At 37.9% G+C, this 25,739-nt stretch overlaps 2 protein-coding genes across 4 annotated transcripts in view; one reads left to right on the top strand and one right to left on the bottom strand.

Annotated features, from left to right (window-relative positions):
• Positions 1–25,739, bottom strand: part of cdh23 (cadherin-related 23) — a 310,447-nt gene that overhangs the window by 20,957 nt on the left and 263,751 nt on the right. For all 3 annotated transcript variants that reach the window (XM_056248248.1, XM_056248246.1, XM_056248247.1), the window contains exons 28-36: positions 18,878–18,938; positions 17,848–17,993; positions 16,893–17,028; positions 15,167–15,555; positions 14,118–14,219; positions 13,569–13,721; positions 13,363–13,491; positions 11,841–11,969; positions 11,377–11,604 (exon numbers count right to left, since the gene is read on the bottom strand). In XM_056248248.1, the coding sequence (XP_056104223.1) occupies positions 11,377–11,604; positions 11,841–11,969; positions 13,363–13,491; positions 13,569–13,721; positions 14,118–14,219; positions 15,167–15,555; positions 16,893–17,028; positions 17,848–17,993; positions 18,878–18,938 (1,473 nt within the window). The remainder of the gene's footprint in view (positions 1–11,376; positions 11,605–11,840; positions 11,970–13,362; positions 13,492–13,568; positions 13,722–14,117; positions 14,220–15,166; positions 15,556–16,892; positions 17,029–17,847; positions 17,994–18,877; positions 18,939–25,739) is intronic.
• Positions 142–9,993, top strand: vsir (V-set immunoregulatory receptor). The gene is made up of 7 exons (XM_056248254.1): positions 142–322; positions 5,092–5,466; positions 5,552–5,614; positions 6,557–6,667; positions 6,856–6,883; positions 7,428–7,600; positions 9,141–9,993. The coding sequence occupies exons 1-7, from the start codon at positions 268–270 to the stop codon at positions 9,173–9,175; spliced, it is 840 nt and encodes a 279-aa protein (XP_056104229.1). The 5' UTR covers positions 142–267; the 3' UTR covers positions 9,176–9,993.

The raw sequence follows: 25,739 nt of genomic DNA, 5'->3' as shown, positions 1-25,739 counted from the left end.
ATTAGCTACTATAATTCAATGCATTTAAAAGTGTAGTATAACTTGTATGTAGTCTAGTGGGAGGAGTGATTTGGAGGGAGGGAGACAGCAGAGTGAAGAACAGATTCTTGTTTGTATGGTTCACTTCTGATAAATAACTTACTGTGAGAGCCTGCAGATCAGCTGAGTTCACAACACACGGGAATAAGAGAAAGACTATACAAGTTTTCTGTCATCACGGCGGGAAAAATTGTAAAGGACTTTGGACATAAATTGAAGACAGGACTGATGGATGTATTTTGGGCTCTCTTGCTCTGCGTTCATTTTCTAACTGCAGTTCAAGGTAAATCTACTATATTTCTGGACTGCGTTTTTATTTGAAAAAGCTTTTCTGTTTGTATGTGCGTCAAATTGACGTATTTCGCTGTTCATGCGGGTTTTGGAGTTTTTTTGTTTTGTTTTATTAGGGTTTTAACATCGTGGTTCAAGTTTTAAAACGCGTCTCGAGACCTCTTTCAATCGCGTTGCGTTCCAAGCGCGTGCTGCATCTGCCACGGTTCTGACATTTGTTTACTTGTAAAACGTCTGATCGGGCGTGTGTCAACTTGTTTAAAAAACAAAACAAAAAAACCCCAAGTTCTTTCTCTCATTTTTGACCCGAATTCAACGTTTACCTTCTACAAAAAGCCTGTCATCATCTGTCATATATTTGTGATCGATTGTGTACTTTCCTACGTAGGCTTTGCAACACGCAACTTACTGACATTTACTTCAGTTGCTCCCTTTAATTTTCTATTGTGGTTTGGAGCCGTATCATTTTGGTTATGTACGTAAATAGATGGAATCTTACCGAAAAGAAAGCTTTTGGTGTATTCAGTCGCTGACGCTCTCTCGTGCGTCGACAACAAGCGAATTATTAGCCTACTGTTGCAGTGACTGCTTGTTTCATGAATATTACTTTCATTTGAGGTTTATCTAACAAAATTATCTGATTGGCTAAACCGTAGGCTCTAACGTTAGGTAGTGGGCGTTAGACGTAACGTTATAGCGAATCCTACAATGGTGAAGACTTGGCTTGTAAGTATTAATTTAGTTTAAAGGGCAGTCAATAATAGGCTGCGTAATATTCATGAGCTAGTTTGGTCATCATTTAGCAACCAGCGTTTTTATCGCCTATTAAATGCATTTAGACATTATTGTATGATAACCACGCTGAACAGAACAAACATTTTACAATGATTTTAGTTTAAGTCAAGTCAAGTCATCTTCATTTATATAGCGCTTTTAACAATGGAGATTGTTTCAAAGCAGCTTTACAGAGACAAACATACAATTTACGGTAACAGAGATTGTTTTGGCTTTATAGCGATTTTTGAATTGTTGTGTTAGTGTTATTTCCAGTGTTATTTTGAATTGTTGTGTTAGTGTTATTTCCAGCTAAAGTTGGTTTTGATTTATTTTAGAAAGTTTAGTTTAGAAAGTGTAGAAAAAAAATCTTTTAGTTATGGTGTAAATACAATATAATCATTATAAAATGTCATCAGTTCTGATGGAACCACATCACACATTATGTATGATTTTTATAGGCTATAAGAGTCTATTCGTATTTTTCTTTTCAACTGATTACCTCAGCTTGAGTTTGCAGATGAATTCAATAATCCATAGACTATGGCTGGTTCATCATTTAGCTAATATTGATTTTTGCCAATTTTAGAGTGGTTGGTCTAAAGGTAAACAGTGTGAGGTCTAGATGTAGGAAGTGGCAGGGTATGAGGCTTGTTCCCAGGGGGGAAGCTATTATTAAGTATCCGTCAGGTCAGATTTCCATACCAGGGGGTCTCGATTCAATGCCCAATCATCCCTACACCCTTATCACAGTGAGGAGGTGTGATCCTTCTCAAAAAAGCCTGATGGTTTCATCTTAACCAGGCCTGAAGAAATCAGCATATAGAGAGACAGGGAGACAGACTGAAAAGATCCCAAAAGGAATGAGACAGGGAGACTGTGGATACTGCACTGGGATTACATTCCTGACCCCCTGGGTTTGTAAGTCCCAATGAGAGGCTACATCCACACTGCTTCTCAGTAAGAATATGAAGGGGACAAAATGATCAACTGAGAACTAAGAGAAAAATAACGCAAGGGAGGAAGAATGATGCATTGATGAGCATTAGTGGTGCTTGCTAAAGGAAACATCCCTATTGTTTATTGTTCTTGACTCTTAAGACGTAGTCAGACCATAGCAATGGTGCATTTTTCCAACCTGCCCCCATGATTTCAAAAAGATCGTTACTTTAATAATAATTCCACAAAATATCATTTATTGTGCTTCTGGAAATAGTCCAATACGCCAAACCAATGTTTTAATGCATGAAGCTGAGGAGTTTCTGTAATGGTGGGCAGATTCTGATCTGCAGGAGGTTTCAGGTGAAATGGGAAAGTCCCTCACAGTCATGCTCTCTGCAGATGGGAGGGGGGTTCTTAGACCCCCATGGCTTTCATTAACACCTTGTAATGAGGCTCTTACATAAACAGCAATAGCAAGAAATGAGACCAACACATGTAGGTGGGGGCTGTAAAGGGGCTCTGCGTTTATTTAAGGGCCATTCACAAAAACACAAAAATTGTCTACCACGAAAGACAAAATGAGATATGAAGGCAGAATGCCTGAGCTGCTCTTTTCCATATAATACACACATAATGCCAAGCTTCAAAAACAAAAAGCAGCATAAAGTCCACAATATTCTAGGATTTCCAAAGTCATATGATAGTTTTGTGTGAGGAAAAAGTCCAAAATTTACTGATAATCTTCCCCTTCATCAAAGCTCTCAAATTTCATTTGCATTTGTGTTCAATTCCAAAAGTGTCTTGAGAACATTGTCAAACTTGGTTTGATGCATCTCACTCATTATGTGACTGACTGTTTTAAGAGAAGTTATGATAAGTGAATGATCTATTATATAAAACGTTGACTACATTTTAATTGTGTTTTTATAACTTTTTGGTGTCATTTAGGATCTTGGCAGTATAAATAAGCATTTATTTGTAATAAAAACAAGCTAAATCTCTCTTTAAAGAGGTTTCAATCTTTAAGTAACCAATCATAGACACTCTTTCTCTATAAAATGAAGCAGATTATGGATGGTGGTGCATGTTAGCGGCATGTAAATGTGATCACTCTTCATATATCAGTAACAAGGAGCAGGATGGACGCTGACGTCCATGTAAATTCAGAGGCACAGATGCTTTTGTGTTGACGTCACAGATCAGCACAGATAAACACATTTGCAGACAGATGTCCTCAGGCAAGCAACATTTCATTATTAGTTCTCTGTCTCTGGCAGATGTGTCTGAGTTCTGGGCTCAATTCAAGTTATGGTCAGTGACAATTTCCAATCATTATTGCTTAAGTTGTTAGGGTTAGGACCCTTGTTGAACCCTTCTTGAAAGGATTAATGGCTTTTTTGTGCTTTTAAAGCAACAGTTTAGATTGGCTCGGCCTCCAAAAGACTCTCTAACACGCCTTTGATCCAACCACGACCCAGGACTCAGAGACGGCACGTTTATGTACAGAGTGCAGAGAAGTATTTCATCCAGTCACAACAAAGACGTGTGGAACCGCTGGCAGCTGCCAGAGCGGATTCCCAACACAGGATCTCACGGGGTGGGAAATGAAGCCCTGAACCGGATAATTACGAGCGCTGATTGGGAATATGAGGACGGATGAGGTTTATAGGGAATAGTAGGGCAGGAGGGGGTTGAACTGTATTGTGTCTGAGAGAGACAGGAACGGACACACCGCCCTGAGCTGCACTTTATCACACAGAAGCCGTTTCCTATTGCTTTTCCTGACACTCATTCACACACACACTCATAGCCATGTACATTTAAGACACTCAGGGCATAAAGAAGCATTTGCACAGACTGCACATTAAGGTCAACTACACATGCATTGATAGTAGAGGGCGGCACATAATGACGGGCAGCCATGCATTCAAGCAGTCAATATCTGGGACAGTCGCATAAATAAAGGAAATATTTGTCCATTCATGAGCAATCTGTATTTTTCCCCATTTCCTTTGCCTTGTCGATAAACATTCAGCTCTGGTTCATAGGGTTTGTGTGTGTAATTAGGATGTAGGTCTGTTTGGTCTATTACAGGATAGGAAACAATGCACTCAGTGTGCAACCCTTTTATTCTACAACACACACACACACAATAAAACTTGAGCAGAGAACATCATAGTCATGGATAGAAGAAACAATAGCAGTCTAAAATGACACCTGTTGTTTGTTCACTAATGTGGTGGAAATGCATTTCTTCCACGGAGCATTTCTAGGTTTCACAAAGCTTGTTTTTCTTTTTTTATAAAATAGTGTTGTAGTACTTTTACTATACATAAGCAACATTTAAATGTATTAATGTGTCTGGAGGAACAAAATTTAGACTTTTTGAAAGGCACAGTTTCCAAGCAAATCATTTGTTGTCGAATTAAAATAAAAAAAAATAAAAAAAATAATGGATTATAAATTTGTATATAAAATAAAATCAAGCATTTTTACAACAAATGATTGGTTGATTTCAAATTATAAAAATAAGATAAATAATATATCATATATATATATATATATATATATAATATAATAATATCTAACAAATGTCTTCCAGTGACACTCATAAACGTTTAAACGTGTGGCTTAAAATTGGACACTGATTAAACATTTTTAAGTAAAAGACTAATGCTAAAGCCTTGCCACAAAGTCACCACTGTAGTAAACAAACTTTGATAGAAATGCACAAGTGGTCAGCCGGCACACACTCTAAAAGGAAATAACCAGTTGAGCTCAAGAAATCCAAGATGTCAAATACAGATATTGCAGTATATCTAATAAATCTAATAAATAAATAAATAGGTTGGCATTTTTTTAATTCAGAATTGTATGTGTTTGCATGTATTTCCATTGTTTGGGGGAATTAACTTACAAAAGTTTTACAATTACAGTCTACTAATATAGGATACATATACAAAACTTTGCACATGTTTGATATTAAATGTAATTGTTTTATTTAAATTTTAAAAAATCCCCATTTTCTCTTTCTTGTCTCTCCAGCGAGCGGTGAGCACCCCTCTCTAAGTGTTTCTGTGCCCCATCGGACCTACGAGTGTCCTGAAGGGGCCAATGTCACCCTGACATGCATTCAGTCCGGATCCAAGGCTGCCTCGGAGGACAAGTTGTGGAACACCTGGCTCTTCACGCCTCACTCAAAGGAGCGCTGCCACAAGGGCATTCACCCGCGCGGGTCCGGTCACACCAACCGCTCTGCGGGAGTGAGTTACATCAGCGGTGAGAAGTCCTTCTCCATCTTCTTGCAGACCGTCAAGCACAAGGACCAGGGCAAATACTGCTGCCTGCTTTTGGACTTTCATGGCAAGCACAAGGTCGAGCAGGAGGCCCACGAGTCCATCTACCTGACTGTGGTGCCAAGTAAGTGAGCCAGGAGAGAGGTCAGGTGGGACATTCATGTATCCCCTTCATTCTTGTGTGATCTTAATGTCACATGTTTCCACAGCAAATGGAAATACTCGCAACGGCAGTCTGAAGTGTTTGGAGTGGTCTCACATTCCTTCAGATGGTACGTTCAACAACACAAAAACAACACAGAGGCTCTAAAAAGTAGTAGGACACATAAGTCACACTTAAAAATGTCAATCAAACCAAGATGGCATCTGCAAACACCTGATGCAACAGATTTTCTCAGAACTAGCTTCTATTTTTGCTCAATGAAAGTTCCACTGAAGTTCACAAGTATAGTTTTGAGAACAAGACACATGTATAATTTTACAAATGTCTGTGTAAAAAAAAAGAAAAGACATTGACTTTAAAGTCTATTTCAGTGCCTACTGCCGAGGAAAACTAGACTGTGAGTGGTTAGGGAATGAGATGCAAGTTTTTGTGCTGCAACATGGTGTACAAAATGTACACCCCCATTTTTCTTTGCGAAATGTTCTGGCTGAAAGATGTGCTTGTGCTATCTTGTTATATAATATGTGACCCTAGACCACAAAACCAGTCATAAGTCGCACGGGTATATTTGTGGCAATAGCCAACAATACATTGTATGGGTGAAGATGATCAATTTTTCTTTTATGCCAAAAATCATTAGGATATTAAGTAAAGATCATGTTCCATGAAGATATTTTGTATTTCTGTAAATATATAAACGTAACGTAAATGGACAACTTTAGAGGGAATTTTCTCAATGTTTCGATTTTTTGGCACCCTCAGATTCCAGATGTTCAAATAGTCGTATCCCGGCCAAATATTGTCCTATCCTAACAAACCATACATCAATGGAAAGCTTATTTATTCAGCTTTCAAAATTCACAATTTCAAAAATTGTGACCCATGTGACTGGTTTTGTGGTCCAGGGTCACATTTGCAAACTGGCATCTATGGCATTCACTCATTTTTAAGTGTGGCTTTAAGTGTCTCAAGTACTTTTTGGGCTGATTCACAACAGATTTCTTTTCTCTTTTTTCCACCAATAACGTCTTTCTCCGTCTCTCTTTTTCAGACTCAGTGGCTGAAGGTCTGGCTATCGCAGCCTGTGTAGCTTTCATTCTGTGCCTCCCGCTCATACTGATGCTAGTTTACAGACAGAGACAAACAGTAGAGCGACACAGACGTGAGTACACACACACACGCACGTAGACTTAGTCATGTTTAGCTCACACACTTACTCTGACCTATATTGTGTGTGTGAGAGAGCGCTGCACATTCTGCTGATGGCAGTACAGTAGCAGCACTAATTGTTTTAAAGAGACTGCATTTCCTTTCTCGCTATGAACCATTTCCTGTTCCTGTTTTTCCCAGGTTCACATGAGCTGGTGCGTATGGACAGGTGAGTTTCCACAGTGACCAAACAACTCAACAAGGGATATTTAGCTAAATTTTGCAAAACCATGTCCAAATTGCATTTCAATATAAGATTATCTTTCTGTTGCAACACAATTTTTTTGATAATAAAGTAGTAATAATAATTTTAATAATAAACCTATTACAGAAATGCTTAAAATGTATTTATGTGTACAATTCGTATTATTCTCAATGGTGATTCTCATTACTGAATCTTTGAATTATAAAGTAAAACAACTCTATAAATAAGCATAAAGGCAGTACAGCAAATGCTACAAGTGTAATTTACTATTACGAGTGATTATTTTTTACATGAAATAATTTTGTAATGACAATTTTGGGGGAAATATGCCTAACTGTCAGGAAAATATATATTCTATATATTTTTTATATATTAATATGCAAAATATGATTTCTTATTAGTTCATATTTTTTGTGATGAAACATGTTTCGGACATGTTCTTGGCAGGTCCCATGAGATTTAAATAAATACAAATATTTTCATTAAACCTCTGTCTATCTCTCTCTAGTGAAGCACAGGCGCATGAGAACCCAGTGTTTTTGGGCGATTCTCCACAACCTAAACCCCGCACGGTATCTCAAATCATGAGGCAGTCATCTGAAACAGGACGCCACCTCCTGTCGGATCCTGGAACTCCACTCTCCCCAAACATCCAAGGGGAATTTTTCTTCCCAGCACAGGGTACGACACAAAGACACAAACATGAAACTGTAATCCAATTCCAAAAGCTTGTCACGCAGGAGACAAGAAACAAGTGGAGAATCACTACACGCACAGACACACACATAACGATGGTGCTTAAACCTACCCAATCTTAAACAAATGTGCACACACCACACAAACAGAAATTGTTCATCTTCTTGGTAGGCACACCTGTACCCACACGTTTCAATGAAAAATGAACACGCATGCAAATCTGCACACGACCAGACAAAACACAACTAGAGTCTCGTGTGTGTAGGCAAACGTTACGAAGTCCAGCTCACTATCCACACACAGACACACGCCTCCTCTCATTTAACCTTTAACTCAGCGGAATTTACAGAATGTCAATTTCCCCTTTTCTCCCTCATTTCTCAACACTCATTTCTCCTTCTCTGATGGCAAGCCGGGTTCTGAGAAACTGAGAACGTGTGTGTGCATACGTGTCTACTTTCATGTGTGTTTTTTTTTTCATTATACATGACCTACTGGCACATACAGACGGTTCTGTATTCCCACACAGAAACGTTAATGTCAATGTTAAACAAGTTTACAACCCATTTTACTTCCTTAATGTGACTCAAAGTGAAAACAGGATTTTCAGTGATAAAGATATACGGTGGGACCTAATTTTATCCTTGACGTATTCGAGCAAGATATTCTATTTTGATGAAAAATTTCAAAAACATTTGCGATTTTTTCAAACACGCACAATATTTAGCATAATATGCATGATAAGACCAAAAATGTATATTAAAGGGGTCATATGATGCTTTTTAATGTTTTCCTTTAGTGTGTAAATTGGCTATTTTAGCATGTATACGATCTGCAAAGTTACAAAGCTCATAGTCTCCCACAAAGGGATTTATTCTAACAGACCTGCCTAGAACGCCTCGATCCAAATCCAGATAATACTTCCTCAAACGTCTACGTCACAATGTGAAATATTAGCAAAGGCATTTGCAAAGAAAAAAGATGAGGCGTCAGTGAATTGTATTGTTATCATCATGTCGTGGAGACGCTGTGTGTTTGGATACGAAAGCAAATTCGCTTTGTTTGGCCTTCTGAAATAAGAAATCAGAGCGTACGACTTATTTAGAAAGCTGTTCCCAAAAGTTTGCTCGTGCACAGTGCATTTTACAGAAGACAGCTTTATATAAAGACTACGTACGACTGTAAAATGTTCTGCTGAAATCCTGCTTTCAAAGTTGGTTCCTATTGATTGGCTTGATCATCCACGTTTTCTGAATCCGACTCGTGCTGAACTGATTAATGCAAAGCTCCCACACAGACCATTCATTAACATGAAGCTGCAAAATTGACGCATTTACATATGGATTGTCCACACAGCCTGGAGACATCACTCATTTCATATGTAACTTATATTTATATAGAAGTCTTAAAGGTAGAGCAGCAAAAACAGACTAAACGTAAATTCTGGCGGTGCTAGACACCTTGCCTAACATTATAAGCAGAGTTTATGGCTCCCCCTCTAATCATTTTACTTTATCTTTTCCAGATCCCATCCCTGAGTCTCCCAATTTACTGGATTAAAAGGCGTCATGTTCACAGAAACACCTAGTGCTTCTTCCTTCTCTTCCACATCATCATGCCTCTTTTCTTCCGGTCTTCTGCAAGGATGATAAGGTCCCCCAAAAAATGGTAGCTGAACTCAGCTCTTCGCTATTACGGTGGGACCCCTTATCTGATGACGTCTGTGTCTGTCTGCTGACTGTCCTTGAACGGGTTTCCAGAGAAGAAAATTTCACAAGTTAGGGCACTAGGGAGAGCACGGTCACAGGGAATTTTTATGAAGAGGATCCAAAGATGTCCTCGAGTGCCATTTGAGTTGAAAAATAGATTTCAGCTAAGCTGTTTGCACACTTTTTTGTTCGTCCCGTGCTTCGTGTGTCAGTCACACTGAGGCTTCATTTGCACTTAAATGACTATTTTCTTTCTCTTTTCTCTAATCTGTCTATTCCTATTCTCGTCTCATGTTTCCACTTAATCATTCTGTTCATCCGCTCTCTTTTAGAGGTCAGGGATGTATTAAAACCTCATCCACTCCTGTTTACCCATCCTAGTACTTTCTCAAGACCTACTTGCTCAATACTCAGTGCCAAAGTACTCGGTTTACCCCTGAAATGGCGCCGGTGCTGGTCCCAGATTTGGTGCTCAGCCGGGGAATCTGCAGATCTTAGAAATGGCCGGTTTTCCCATTTACTTGAGAGCCGAATGACGATGCACATGACTGTTTGTTTCAAAGTTTTAAAACTCATTTCACTTTAGAAACTTTATATAACGGACCCAGATTGGGACCAGCACTGGCATCGTGTCGGTGGAAAACGGATGTTCTCAGTACACTCACCGTCAGACCATGGGCTTTTTAAAACCCTTTAATGGTGAGTGTGGTGCTTTTATGACATATGTAGCTTGTATGATGCATTCTGTCAGAATGAGTGCAGTTTTTTGTGGTAAATGTTGCATCGGTGCCAGTTAAACACAATGCCACTATCTTATACATCTCCTACGTCACCTGTGGCTTTAAGGGTCTGAGGGCTCAAAATAAGGTTTTCTATCTTTTGTATTGAATTTTTATCTGATGTGTGTGTGTGTGTGTTCTTTTTCCATAAATGAAAAAAAAAGCAAAGCAAAGAGCTGGTAAGCATTTTCAGGAAGCATAAAAGTTTAAATCCACTGCCAAACAGAGTGCCAAAACCTTGCTTTGTGTATGAATGAAAGATTTGTTGGTGAATGATCGCAAATCCACATTGTAAATATGCTGATAAATACGCCACTTTACCAGTTTGTATATTTGAAGTTGCACATGTGCCTGTACACCGTATATGTAGCTCTTGATGATGCTGTGACACAACTGCTGTTTCCATTTGCTTATATTTCTTTTTTAAAAATACAAATAAATAAAACATTCTGGTGAGAGCTGTGAGTCCTTGTGCTGTGTTTATGCTATAAATAATCTCTTTAATCACATGGAACTGCCCGAGACAGCAGACGGTCTACTGACGGGTGGCAAGACCTCGAAACCATTGTGGGAAACTTACCCGACCTCTACTAAAAAAATTTAAAAGTTTAGCTAAGATGAATCTGTTCAAATAAGAGTATCATTTCTCTGTTTAATTGGAATCATCTGAAAGACAACATATCCCTAAAAATTAGTTTCAATCTGCTGCTTTTTACAAAGTTGATCCAGACACCAGAGGACCAAAAGTCACACTTGCTGAAACCCAGACCGATATGAGGTTCACAACAGGAATCAACGAGCTCTTAAGAGTGCAACTTCCTGTTTCAAAAATAAGGCAGGTTGTGGTTTCCTGTTTTTGCTGTTTGGTTGTTCAGACTGGCTTTTAAAAAAGCAAGCGTAGTATCTTATGTTTAGAAAGAAAGAAAAAAGACAAGACAAAGGAAAAAAAACTGTCAAAATCTGTTTACAAGAAGTTGCAGCAACTTCTGATGTCCTATTGTAAGGGTGGGGTTAATACATTGGGATCTGTCTGGATCATAAAATGTAGGTTATAATACTATTTTTCCCCACCCATGTGGCCTTGGTAATGTCAGGAAAAAAGAAGAGCAATTTAGAGATGAAGATTATTTTGATGAAAGATTACAAAGAAAAACAGGCAGCTAACGCACACACACACACACACACACACACACACACACACACACACACACACACACACACACACACACACACACACACACACACACACACACACACACACACACACACTTACTGATAAAGGTGGCGTGCCATCATCTTCCACAGTCACAGTGAGTGTGTACTGCTGCTGTTTTTCTCTGTCAGGAGGTGACGGTCGGGTCACTATCTCTCCCGTCATACGGTCTATTCTGAAGGTCAGGTCCTGGTTCCCACCGGTGATGTAGTACGACAGCATGGCGTTGGGTCCGATGTCACGATCCGTCGCTACGACACGCAGGACCGCTGTACCACCCCCCACATTCTAAAACAACACACACATATATATGTTGGTTTATATATATATATATATATATATATATTTAGATTATATATATATATATATATTCATATATAAACAAAATAGATTACACTGACAGAGTGATTACGTTTCTTTCTTTTGCCATCTTTCATGCATTGCAAACATTTGAATAATTAACACCCAGAATCCTCTGAGGTGCTGATGGCATCACTGGTTTGAGGTGCTGTGACTTCACTGACCTCATTGACGCTGACGTTGTATCCACGAGGGCTCTGCATCACTGGAGGGTTATCGTTTACATCCATAATATTCACAGTGAGCGACACATCTGTGAACCTCGGAGGGGAGCCATTATCCGTCGCCCGCACCTGATCCAAACACACAAACACACACAGGTATCCATGTGAACGTCAGCAAACAGACACACATATCCCACAGAACGCATTATGCAAAACATACTATATTTAACTGTACAAGGAAACATGTGAAAAGTCACGCAACACTCTGACCACGTACGGCTCGTCTGAAGGAGTTATTACTCGGTATTCAGCAGATGTGACTTATTGAAAGATGTCTCTTATGCTCACCAAGGCTTTTTTGTTTATTTGATAAAAATACAGAAGAAACTGTAATATTGTGAAATATTATTCAAATGTAAAATAATTGTGTCCTATTTTTTATATGTATATACTTTAAATGTAATTTTATTGCATTGTTAAGGCAAATATGAATGATCAGCATTATTATGTCAGTCTTCAGTGTCACATGATCCTTCAGAAATCATTCTACTGGCGCTTTTCCATTACCAGTACCAGCTCGACTCGACTCGACTCGCCTTGGCTCGCCTCGACTCGGCTCGCTTTTCGCTCCGTTTTCCATTGCAGAAAGTACCGCCACAAATAGTACCCGGTCGTCATAGCGACGCATTTCGTTCCTCGTTGCCCCATCAAGCTCTCGCTGGATCCTCTCTTCGGCAACCAAACAAAGGAATGTCTGCACCTCCTCGTTTGACCACGGCGTATTCTTCCGAGTTGCCATAATAATAGTAGTAAGTTTAGTAACTATCTCTGGCCAAACTATTTAAAATACTCCATCTGGCGCGTGCAATGATGACGCAGATTCTCTGTGACCAATCAGCAGTCGGCATTGTTTTCACGTCACATTTTAGTATCGGCTTAGCTCGCCTCAGCTCGCTTGGAACCTCGCCGGAGGTGGTACGAAAAAAAGTACCCGAAAGCAGGTACAGGTACAACTTTTACACAGTGGAAAACCAAACAAAGGCGAGTCGAGTCGAGCCGAGCCGAGCTGGTACTGTGTAGTGGAAAAGCGCCATAATATGCTGATTTGCTGCTCAAGAAACATTTATTATTTATTTTCATTTATTTATTTACTAAGCCGCTGCTTAATATTTTTTTGTACAAACTGATGCTTTTTTTCAGGATTATTTGGATGAATAGAAAGATCAAAACAACAGCATTCATTTGAAATAGAAATCATTTGAAGCAGAAAATAAATGTCTTTACTGTCATTTTTGATCAATTTAATGGCAATGCATCCTTGCTGAATAAAAGTATTCATTTCTTTAAAGAAAATCCTACTGACTCCTATTGAAACGTTTGAATGGTAGTCTATATTTCTAATATCAGATGCTTTTTGAAACCTCTATAGTGTAGGGAGCATGTGTATGATATAAAGCGAGGTCTAGGAAGTCACTCCAGTTCGGTAGAGAGCCAAAGCATGTGTCCATAATGTCTCTCTCACTTTTAGCAGGTAGCGGTCCACGGCTTCACGGTCCAGACGGGCATTCAAGTAAACCTCTCCATACGTGTTATTGGCTGTGTTGATCTTAAACACGTCCTGCATGTTCCCCGCGATCAAGGTGAAATTGACCTAAAGGAGTGTGATGGAGGCGGGGTTAGGAATGATTGACAGCTCATTTCACAGTGTTCTGAGTATGTCCTACTCACCAATCCATTTCTTCCAGCGTCTTTGTCCCGTGCCAGCACGACCGCAACCCTCTGGCCAATGGGAGTGTCCTCCGGAATAGCCACCGACAAATCCGAAGTGATGTCAAACTCTGGGCTGTTGTCATTCTCGTCGAGAATGGTGATTGAAACCTTTCAAAAGTACAAAGCAATGGAACCTGAGATGTTGTTTCTGACAGAAAATTAACATTTGTTGCATTAAAAATGATTCGAGGACAAAAAAAAAAAATCACCCATTTACCTTCTTCAAATGTGTATCAAGAAAGAAATCAGGAAAAAAAGAGAATAGAACAGGTTTAATTAGATGTTTATATAGTACAAGTACATGAACATCATATTATCATATGCATTTTAACATCACTATCACTCAAGCTTCTAGATACAATCCTGTTTACAGACATGCATTTCAAATTTACTTTAACAAACATGGCCATATTGTGCACAATTCAGGATAAGAAGAAATGTGTGTGCTTCTCTACAGTGTGCTGAAGGCTTTAGTGAGCTTGACTACCAGAATGAACAGATCATTACCACAGTGGAGTCTCTCTTGGGTCCTCCATCATCGGCCACAACAGTGAGAGTGTATGAATCCCCCTGTTCTCTGTCCAACTGTCCCGTCACAGTAATACGGCCCTGTAGAGCACACACAATGCAAGTAAAGAAATAAACTAAATCTTTTCAGGACTGAATTATATCAGAATAATTTTGACCAAAGTGAGTCAAGTCCAGTCAGCAAGGTTTTGACCACTCGGTCTATTCATTTTTGCTGTGACAAGCTGGTAAAGGAAACCCATTCTAACTCGTGATGTCATTTTTCCATACGGTCTAGCTTGATTTTTGTGTTCACCCTGCAAGAAAATGCCTTACTGACCAATAAGATTTAGCGTCATTTTCTGCACTGATTTTGGTGGGACAAAATCTAAATGGGAGGGATTTAAGACACCCATGTGTTAATCGGACCTGAGAGTATTACACTTGTATAGTTAGCTGAGATTATAATCAAATGAGCCAAAAAATTATTTTAAACACACAAGGGGAAGAAAATATGGACATTTCACACCTAAGGAGGCTTCAAGCTGTAAAAAGAAGTTAATTCCCATGAATGCGTGTAGAAAATTAAGTTTTTCCCTACTGTCTAGCTTGATTTTTTTGTTCATCCTGCAAGAAAATTCACTGACCAATAAAATTTTGGCTTCAGGGTCATGTGTCCAGATTCAGCATTCCATAAAAACATTGAATGTTTTAATTTCATTGCTCAATTCTAGGTGAAAGAAAAAATTAGTGATAGGTGTTTTTCCACATTTTCTGCACTGATTTTAAAGGAAAAATTATTGTGTTAAACGGACCTGAAAGTACTACATTTTTATTGCTAGCTTTGCTAATAAAACAGCTGAAGCTGCATGCTGTATGGTGAGTCATTTGCATGAGTCAAACATTGACCTGCTGACTAGTCAATTACTTAAAATGAGGCGTTGTCTGAGCCCTATCACATACAGTGTTATTCTTTTTGAGTAACATCACTCTCAGTAGTGAAACTCTCAAACCAGACCCATCTATTCAGTTAAATGGAGTTTCCTCACCGTGATGCTGTCGATCTTAAAGAGCGCCAGGGCAGCAGGTGAGGTGTCGGGGTCGAAGCGGTACGTCAGCTGGTTCAGGTTATCAGCCGACTGCGCCTTCACCTGGACCACCTCCGTTCCTGTGGCGATGTTCTCCCTCAGTGATATCTCGTATCCGGCTGATAGAAAGGCTACGGCTTCGTCCAGTTCATTGAGTAAAGTGACGTAAACGGTGCAGTAGCCGCGGTGGAACGGCGCTGACTGATCTGTGGCCGAGACGTTCATTAAATAGCTGGTCTTGGTCTCGTAGTCCAAGTAATCCACTGTGGTTACCAGCCCCGTACTCATATCGACCTCAAATTTACGGTCAGAACCGGAGACCAGAGCGTATGCCACAGCTCCCCCATCCCCTAAAAACAGAGAGACCGCAAAAGATGTTTTTTTTTTTTATTAAAAGTAATTAATACTTTTCAGCAAGGATGGATTAAATTGATAAAAAATGACAGTAAAAAACAAACAAACAATTACATTGTTACAAAAGATTTATATTTCAAATAAATGCAGTTCTTTTGATCTTTCTATTCATCAAAGAAACCTGAAAAAAATTTACCGTATTATGGTTTACATAAAAATATTAAGCAAAAACTTCTTTCAATATTGATAATAATAATAAATGTTTCAGCATATTAGAATGATTTCTGTGTGACACTGAAGACTGGAGTAATGATGCTGAAAATTCAGCTTTGCAACACAGGAATAAATTACATTTCATAATATACATGTAAATTGAAAACAGCTATTTTAAATTAATAATATTTACAATATTACTGTTTTTACTGAGCATTAGTGAGCATAAGAGACTTCTTAAAAAAAAAAAAATCTTACCAACCTCAACTTTTTTAATGGTATTTTAAATAAATCTAGTTTTATTAAATAATAACAATTATTTTAAAATCTTTGTTTTTAATAACCGTTGTGTGAGAATCATATTGTACAAAAATACCCATTGTTAATTTAATAAAGTGTGCCACTTAAAAAATAAAATAAAGGCAAAATATTTAATCCATTAAAAATAGATAAATCACTTTCAAATTGTTCGCACATTTAAAAATATAGCAATTTATATTTTTTTATGACAAGCATTTTATGAAATATCAATTTGAAAAGTGATTTATTTATTTACATGTTTTTATTTTTTAAGTACTACGTTGATAATTGGTTATATTTTCCTGTTCCTCCTCCTATGTAGTTACATGTGGTTAGTAGCTTGTAGTGTAGCTGACTACGCTTTCAAAAAGCAGCTTGATTGCAGTTCAACATTTATCTACAGGTCTAAAGACTCCAGCACACTGCATCTGAGCCAGAGGCCTTCAAAGACGCAGATGGGAAGACGTCTGTCCAGCTTATGCCATGCTGGACATCCTCCACGAGGAAGTGAAACAGGGAAGCAGTAACGGACACAAGCAGAAGTGCAACAGAAATGTTGTGATATTGTTTGGCATTGAGAATCAATGGAAAAATACAACACAGCTTGAGCCATGTTAAGTGTATGACACACACACACAGTTGCGGAATTCAAAACCGTATAAAAATAATAAATGAGAAGTGTTATGAATACACAATATTAGCAACCATAGAAATTCCCCTCTGTCAATTTACCTTCTCAGAGAACTGGTGTGGTCAGAAACAAAAGTCAAGTAGAGAGGAAATGCATGCATAATATGTTTGGGTTTCTAGTGTTGTGTACCTGTGTCGGGGTCTGTAGCTCGGACCACTACCACAGATGTACCAATCCCAGCAGTCTCTCTGAGCCCAAGACGATTGTACTGCGACTGAGTGAAGACTGGAGACTCGTCATTCACGTCCTCCACGTACACAATCACCTACAACACAAACTCACAATCAGTCTGATTCACAACACACACATTATATTCAGCACTTCCTTTTATTCTAGAATTAAACATGACATTTTTAGCTAGATAAAATAAAATAAAATCATTATTGTGTGTTGTCTCTTTGAAAGCTTCAGGATTACTTCAGGAATTTGTTTCGGTCTACTACTATGTTATTTTTTATAAGATCTCTGTTAGATTTATGTTACATGTTCCCTGTGTTGTGTTTGGATTCTTATGTTACTTCCTGTCCCGAGTGCCATTTTTGTAGTTCTTTTTCTTATTGATTAGTCTTGATTGTTTTTAGGTGTGTCTTGTTAGCTTGTTATCCCTTGTGTTTCTCTTGTTCCTCGTCAGTCGTTGTTAATGCAACAACCGGATACAGGTGAGCATGTTAATGCCAAGTGTAAATGAGCCCTTAAAATAATGATGTATGTAGTTTTAGCAACCTTTCTGATATGCAATGCACACTTTTCACCATTTAATCAATACCTTAAGGATTAAATCAAGTCCTGCCACACAACACTAAACATGATTTTACTTTTAAGGTCACAAGGTCACACACACAAACAAACACTTTATATGTTTTATGGGGACTTTCCATTATGATTTTTTATACTGTGGAAACTGTATATTCTATCCCCTAACCCTACCCCTAAACACAATCCACACAGAAAACTTTCTGCATTTTTACATTGTCAAAAACATAATTCAGTATGATTTATAAGCTGTTTTCCTCGTGGGGACAAAAAAATGTCATGACACAAAGTAGGTTTTACCAGGATCACACACACACACACACAAACACACCCTGACAGAGCTGCGCATGCTGCCCTGGTCACTGTTGTAGGCCTCCACCTCCAGCACATGAGAGCTGCGCGTCTCTCGGTCCAGAGCCACAGTTCCTCTGCTGATGAGTCCAGACAGACTGTCCATGCTAAACTGACCATTGTTTCCTATAGAGAGCAGACATCACACACACACATGAGCCATACTGCCAAACTCTAACATAGTACTTCACATGAAGCCCGAGGTTGGAAACAATAATGATAATTTATGTTCTGTCATGACACATCTCTGTGTTTGACATGGTAATGAGTATGAGAATGCTAATGTGTTTGGTCTTGGCGGAATAGATCTGCTACACTGCTGTTGTTGCTGCAGAGAAAGTACGGCACTCGCCAAGACATGTAAGCAAGTAAGACATGCTGCTGCTGTAAAAGCATACATGAATTACCCCATAGCAGATCTATACAGGTGGAGCTGGGGAAGGAGAGGGGTTTCTGAAAGCGTGCTGCAAACAATAGGGAAGAATTTGAATGTTGAGCAGCAAACTCATTGGCTACCAATACAGCGGGAACCAATCAGCTGTGCCCAATATATTCATTCAAATTCAAATTCTATAGAGAATGATGTGATTGCAAGCAGATTGGGTTAAGGACTTATGAGCATGCGCCTTCTAGAGTTTCATGATAGAACTTTGTATTTCCTGGCAGGGTTTGTCTCTATTTGTCTAAACATGTAAAGTATAGTCATATTTAACCACAAAAAACTAGGAGAAAGAAATAATAAAATACATTTTCTAAAATAAAATAAAATAAAATCTGTTTTTAAATCGATTAACACTGCTTGTGGCAATGTTTACAGTATGCCATAGATGAGATGTTGTCCAAAGACATTCTGAAAATACTCAAAACATTACTATAAAAATATTTTATATTGTATAGATATATTATATATACGTATTGCAATAATGTTGGTTAGTTAGTATAGTACATAGTGGGAGCGCATCTGATCAAGGCATTGAGGTGCGACATCAGGAAACAGGAAGAATAGTTACCAGAGAGTATCCTGTACAGAACTCTTCCATTCTCCCCCTGATCTGCATCTGTGGCCTGAACCTGCAGACAGACACAAACACATTTAACCACAAAACATACACACACGTGTACTGCTTAAAAATGAGAGCGAGAGTAACACTTAAACTCCACACCCACAAACACCTAACCAATATTATATAATGTATTGAAAAAACATGTTCAAACTCTCAAACAGACTACAAGTGGACTCCTCCTTTCCACCGTCTCAAGTTATGTGTGCATGTCTTCATTATTAGCAGCACCAAATAAAATTCAATCTCTTTGTTTGAACGGCCTGGGCCAAACATTGGCTCAACCAATAGTGTGAATTTGGGGCGGGGCTATCTGTGTAATGATGACTACAGAGTGCAACAGTGCCCGCCTCTTTTTTCAGCGGCGCTGGTTCTGGGTCCCATAGCGATTTTAAAATAATCATCATAAGAGTTATAAGTCATGAACCAAGCCAATCAGCTTTGAGGTGAATCACAACACTGCAAACTTTGATTTGAAGCAAAAAGTTTTTGAAAATCAGACAAAAAGACAAAAGGTACAAGACTGTGTACTTAACAGCTTTAGTGAGGGAAAGAACTACAATCCCACGAAGCATTGCGAACAGCATAATCAAATTAAAAGCAATGGAGAAATATAAAACTACTCATTTCAATCAAAAGTTGATTATATGTGTAAAAAGATATACGTTTATTATTATAAGTTTATTGCAAAATATCCATATACAAACATTTCAGTATTTTGAGAGCGTATAGAGATCGCTTCGATTACGTCATTCGCAGTGCTTCATGGGAGTGGGCGGGGCTAAAGAGCTATTTTGGAGTGTGTTGCTTTTTTCGGCTCTGATTGGTAGAATTTGTACAGCAGCATGGGCAATGAAGTATTTACCAAAAATGCCATGATTATTTAAAAAAATAAGCTGAAATAATGTGGGCTGACGCAAATCCCATAGATTAACAGAAGGTCTGTCTTTAAAGGTTTTTATTTTTAAGTTATCTTTCAAAATCAATTTCCTTATGGAGAAAACGAAACGTTTTTACTTCCGGAACCGGTCTCTTGCACTCTATTAAAAGACTGTTTAAACCTAAAACTCCTTAACTGCAGTAAAACACAGCCTGAAATTGCTGAATGCAACAGCAATATGATAAAAACACACACTAATATTCAATAAATAGTTACATTTATAAATTAAAATGATTGGAATAAACAATTCCAGGAAGTACATGATATAAATAGTTAATTAAAGCCCAACCGCTGACTGTTTAAGTTTTCTAAGCAATGTCACTTTAATATAGAATGTTCTTATGAGTTCAAATATGGCTCGTCGTGTTTGGTGCCACAAGTGGAACAGAAGCGAGACAGTTCACCTTTAAATAGTTGTCATGGTAGTAACTTATAGGGGCTTGAAAGCACACATACAAATTCAACGATCATTTAAATCATGGAAACACAGATCAGCAATTGTTCCTGAATACATTTACACACATAAATTCATCATATTGAAGAGTAAAACCATTTAGCACACACTGAATACATCCATATATTAGTCAAATCCTACTGACAGCGAGGAGGACGGCCCCTCCTTCAGACTCATTAGCTTTATAAAAAGATGTGGAGAGTTGAAGAAAGAGGTAGGGGATGAGGAGGAGGATGGGGAGAGAAAGAAAGAAGGGGTCTAGGGGGGTCTCTTGGAGAGAGATGAATAGAACAGGCAGACCGGACCATACCATCACATGGGGGGGTTATATCTTGAGGCTGAAAGTTTGGCTCAGAATGGGTTTTTAGCTCATGAAACACACTGCTATGGTCAAAAAAGAAGGAGAGGTTGATTTACAGTCTCTCTGAACGGATATTAGTTGCTCTTTCTGCACACGTTCCAGCTGTCTCATCTCCAACGCTCTTGGTGACAACGTGATTTGAAACTTTGGAGGAGCCACTAATCGCGTCCAACGCTAAAGGTAAAGTTGAACCACAAAGAATAAACTAAAAAACAAATGTTATTCACTGGACCCCTGTTGAAAACACCAGGATAAGCTTTGTTTTGAATGCTAGTTTCCTATACCGGGATTTTTCATTTTTGTTCTGCTGAGCAACATGGCTATGCTAGTCCACCAGCACCAAACCCACACTGACCAGCATAGACCAGCATGGACATTTATTCAGCAGGGCCGAATCCATTTTATTTTTTGCCATGATGTCAGCCATAAAGTACACGGACAACATAAGCCACGTTTGCATTATTTTACTAATTCATGCATATGCTTTGCCTGAAATCACTGACTATAAATCACTTAACTATTCACAACAAATACCACAAAGGTTACTATAAAGGGGAACACATTAGTAGGCTACACATTATTTAGTAAGGATGCATTCAATTGATCAAAAGTGTCACTAAAGACTTTTACATTTTAACAAAAAAATTGTTTCAAATAAATGCTGTTCTTTTGAACTTTCTATTCTTTAAAGTAAATGTATTATGGTTTCCAGTAAAATACTGTTTTGAACAATGATAATAATAAGAAATGAGTCTTGGGCAGCAAATCAGCTTATTCGAATGATTTCTGAAGGATCATGTGACACGGAAGACTGGAGTAATGATGCTGCGAATTTACAGATATACCATAAATGACATTGTAAAATATATTCAAACAGAAAACAGTTATTTTGAATTGTAATATTCCACAATATTACTGTTTTCAGACAGCCTTGGTGAACATGAGAGACTTTTAAAAACATAAAAAAAACATAAAACTTATGAACGATAGTCTGACAATCAAAACAAGAGACTAAACCTACTTCATATCTTACTGTTCTTACTGAAAAGTACTTAAAATACACTTTAAATTAGATTCGAAATCCCACATAAATGGGATTTGTATTAGATATGTAATTTTTTTTTTGTGCAAATTGTGTTTTTTCCCACCAAAGACTAGTGCACCATGAAAAAGAAGAAGCATAAAACAGATTCTAACTGCCTGCTTAAGTAAAGCAAAAATGTGAGGATGTGTGCATAACTGCATTTCAGCAGATTCATACCGCGGTAACTAATGAAGCGTTTCCCTAACAATAGTTCTCGTCTGAGTGGCCTTTTCAGCCTGTTTGTGGCATTTAAGATGAAGAATAATTTCATGTCTCAATGTGTTTTCATCAAAGCGATAAGTCACACTCTGTGTGCTCAGAATTTAACATGCTGACATTTAGGAGCAGAGAGGTAGAGTAATTGGTGACTCGGGTGCTACTCTGTGTTTGTGTGTATTTCAGATGGATTGAGAGTTATTTTAACAGACCCAATTTAGCTTGCAAAACCCCCCAAAAGAAAACCAACTGGCCACATTTCTCATCTGACTGCTCACTTAATGGGGCACCGACATTTTTAATGTCAAATACCTTTTCAAAAGTGTGTTTATTGAAACGATGTAGGCCAGAAAGTACATAAACACACGTGTATGCTTAGCACATGCATTCACCCTGTACGTAAATGAACATGTGTTATTGAGGTTATGTGATGGTGATCCAATTACCAATTACAAAATTACAAGTGTTTAAATTCAACTAACTTGCATACACTGCAAAAAATAACTTAGTTTAATTGGTATTTTTCTTTTCATTAAAATATAATAAAAATAAAATACATTTACTGTAGAAGCAATGCTGTATATGATATAAAAATAATGTGGTATAGGTGTATTCTGTCTGCTAAAAACTGAAGAAAAAAAACACTACAAATACCGAATGTTGAATGTTGTATAGAAAAAAGTTGAAAAAACATGTTGTCATAACTTATTGATCATATAATTTTTACAGTGTACTGAAAACAAGTCGATATCTTATGCAGTGCTGTTCCTCAAGTGAATTTATCTTGTTTTAAGGATTTTTAGATATTTGACTTGGAAAAAAAACACAACTTTGACAAAAAGTAGTCTTTAATAATGGCTAAAAATACAAACTGTATATCCAAATGGAAAACCTAATACAAGAAAATTATGTCTGAAAACAATGTTCCCAGCAACTAGAGAATACACAGCCATGTTTATATATTTATATATAGGGCTGTACAGCCATCTAGTGGTTAGGCTACACCATGGTATTACAGATGATAAATTGTGCATAATTGAGAAGTAAATATTTATACGGTACTTATACAGTCAGTATTTATTTTTGTTTTCCCTAGTCCCTTCTGACTGGTTCTTGGTCCCCTCTGTGCCGCCCCAGCAGAGATTGAATCAGCTCACCTGAATTGCCATTATTAGTGATACATCATTTGGGTCATGTGCATGTGTTTGTATTGGGTGTGTGTGTGGGTTGTCTTGGTGGGGTGCTCCAGAAATCCCTGAGCATAGGGGCCTGTGTAGACCTTAATCTGCCCCTGCTGTGTGTGTGTGTGTGTGTGTGTGTGTGTGTGTGTGCGTGATTTTATGATTAAGAGACTGTAATCGATATAGTGCAATATAAATCCACTATACTTGACCTTTCTTTACAGAAATCGCTCAGTCATTTTGCTAGTCTTGCAGAGAAGCACCGTAAGCTGCGTGTGTAGAGATGCTAGATGGTGATGACGATAATATGTGTGTACTGTAGGTGTTCAGTCCCGCCACCACAAACCGCGCTGTGTTTACCTCCAGGGAAATGTGCTCAGATGTTGCGCTTTCATTGCTCATTTGAGAATCATCTCAGATGTTTCGAATCATTAGAAGATTTTTGTGTATAGCCTATTTTATAGTATATATTAATATTTAGCTTTTTTCATTTTAATTTTAGTTTACATTTTAGTCATTTTGTTGTGAAATTTTTATTAGTTTTTGTGTTTATAAATTATTTTTATTTAGCTTTAATTTACTTTTAATTTGGTTTTAGTATTCAGTTTTTCAATTCAAACTTATTTTTTTCCCCAGTAAGTATAACATTTATAATTTAAGTTTTTAAGTTGTTTAACTAGTATTTTATTTGATTTCAGCTTTACTTCTATTAGCGAAAAATAGTTACGTTTTAGTTAACAATTACAACACTACTTAAGTGAAATAAATTAGACACAAATGAGACAAATGGTGACAATTATAATTACAGAGCTTATGAAATGAGATCATGAGCTTCATAAGAAATCTCAGACTTTTGATTGCAGATTATCTTGGCAAATCTGAGCACAGTGTGAGGCAGTGTTGTAATCTGTCCAAAACTCACATGTGAGATTATGTATAGGGTCTTTAAAAAAAAAAAAACCTGTGAGAATGAAACATACCGGTACTTGAATTGTGTAATGATTTGCTTTGAGTCGCATCTCAGACCACTGTGACCCATACAAACTCAAAGCGCTTGTTTTCACACAGTTGCTGTGTAGATGTTTTAGGCCTTAGGTTTCAAAAAAAAAAAAAAAAAAAAAAAAAAAAAAAGTGTCCAATTGCTTGCTGTATCATTGCTGCTTAAAACAAAATAATTAAGATATTAAAAAGATTCTTTCTTCTCAAGAGTACACACACGCACACACACACACCTGTTAACCACATCCTGGAACCTTGCATGCGTCTCGTACAAGCACACATTCACACATTTGCACAAGCCTGAACCCAGAGTGTCACAAAAACAACCTACACTTGACCCAGATTTAACACTCTAACTCCCGGTTTTGCTTCTCTACAGATCCAGGAACGAAATGGACGTTCCCTTCAATCGGTCCCTCTCCAATCTCTCACTTCCCGTCTCCCCAACATCTCCACCTCTGGATCTTCAACACCCCCTCCTGACCATCATCATCATCATCGCGTGTCTCTTCGCTGTGTTCGGGGGCTGTGTGATTGTTCTGGCGATGTGCTGCTCGACGGGAGGGTCGTGGGGTGTGGATGGGGACAGTGGCCCAGTGGACGGTCTCTCGGGGGGTCAGACTCAGTCCAGCGAGCCCCAGCTGAAGCTCTGGAAGCGCTTGGGCTCTATGAGGCAGTCGTTCTCCTCCACGCCGGCGTTCAGAAGACCCGTTCAGCCATACGTAGCCCAGAGCCGGAAGCAATCAGGGTCAATGCCGCCCGCAGAGTCAAAGACAAATGACTCCCACACATATATTACTATACCGTCTCTGCTGCAGTATGCCACCGAGATTTGAGCTCTGTTGCCAAACCTACTGAGTCACCTTGCGGTCTCCTGCCTACATAGGCAGCTGCCTTTTAAGTGACTGATTCGAAGTGCACTTCATAGGGAGAAACTCCAGCTACAGGAAACTAGACTCAAATTGATTCCAAAAATGTTGCTAAGCATAAAAATGCATAACATACAATAACAGATACAATTAGTTTTATTTAGATTTAATTGATTTTATCGCAACTTTCAGGAACTGAAAAAATGTATGTTTAGAATTGACATTTCTATCAACTTGTCTGCCATTGTCTGCTCAATGCAATGCATTCTGGGATTACCTTTTCCTTTGAGGGATGCATATGATGTTGCCACGGTTATAATATTAACAAACTAAAACAAAGTATTTAAAACATTTTTGTTCATTGAAATAAATCTGAAGTTAAATATAAATATTAGACGAAAAATGTTGAAAGTTGAAAGTTTTAGTTGAAAGTTGAAATTACTAACTTGAAATAAATAAAAACTAAAATAGAACTACAACTAATATATATATATATATATATATATACATACAGTATATATATATATATATATATACACATACAGTATATATATATATATATATATACATATACATATTTATATATACTCAGTTTTATACATTCAGTTTTAATTTTAGTTTTAGTTCTTTTTTATTTTGATGCTGCTTCAGAATTTGAAACAGCCAGTATCCATGTTGTTTACATCTGGTCCATGTGTAATAATGCT

This window comes from Rhinichthys klamathensis, unplaced genomic scaffold, assembly GCF_029890125.1.
Source record: "Rhinichthys klamathensis goyatoka isolate OS25496 unplaced genomic scaffold, OSU_Roscu_1.1 h1tg000053l_1, whole genome shotgun sequence".
Taxonomy (NCBI): Eukaryota; Metazoa; Chordata; class Actinopteri; order Cypriniformes; family Leuciscidae; genus Rhinichthys; species Rhinichthys klamathensis.
Note: the sequence above shows the minus strand (reverse complement) of the source record. Positions and strands in the feature narration are given on the sequence as shown.

Coding starts and splice junctions, on each gene's coding strand:
- vsir (XM_056248254.1), top strand. CDS start 268: ATGGATGTATTTTGGGCTCTCTTGCTCTGCGTTCATTTTCTAACTGCA. Junction 6,668..6,855: donor AACAGTAGAGCGACACAGAC/GTGAGTACACAC, acceptor TGTTTTTCCCAG/GTTCACATGAGCTGGTGCGT. Junction 6,884..7,427: donor GAGCTGGTGCGTATGGACAG/GTGAGTTTCCAC, acceptor ATCTCTCTCTAG/TGAAGCACAGGCGCATGAGA.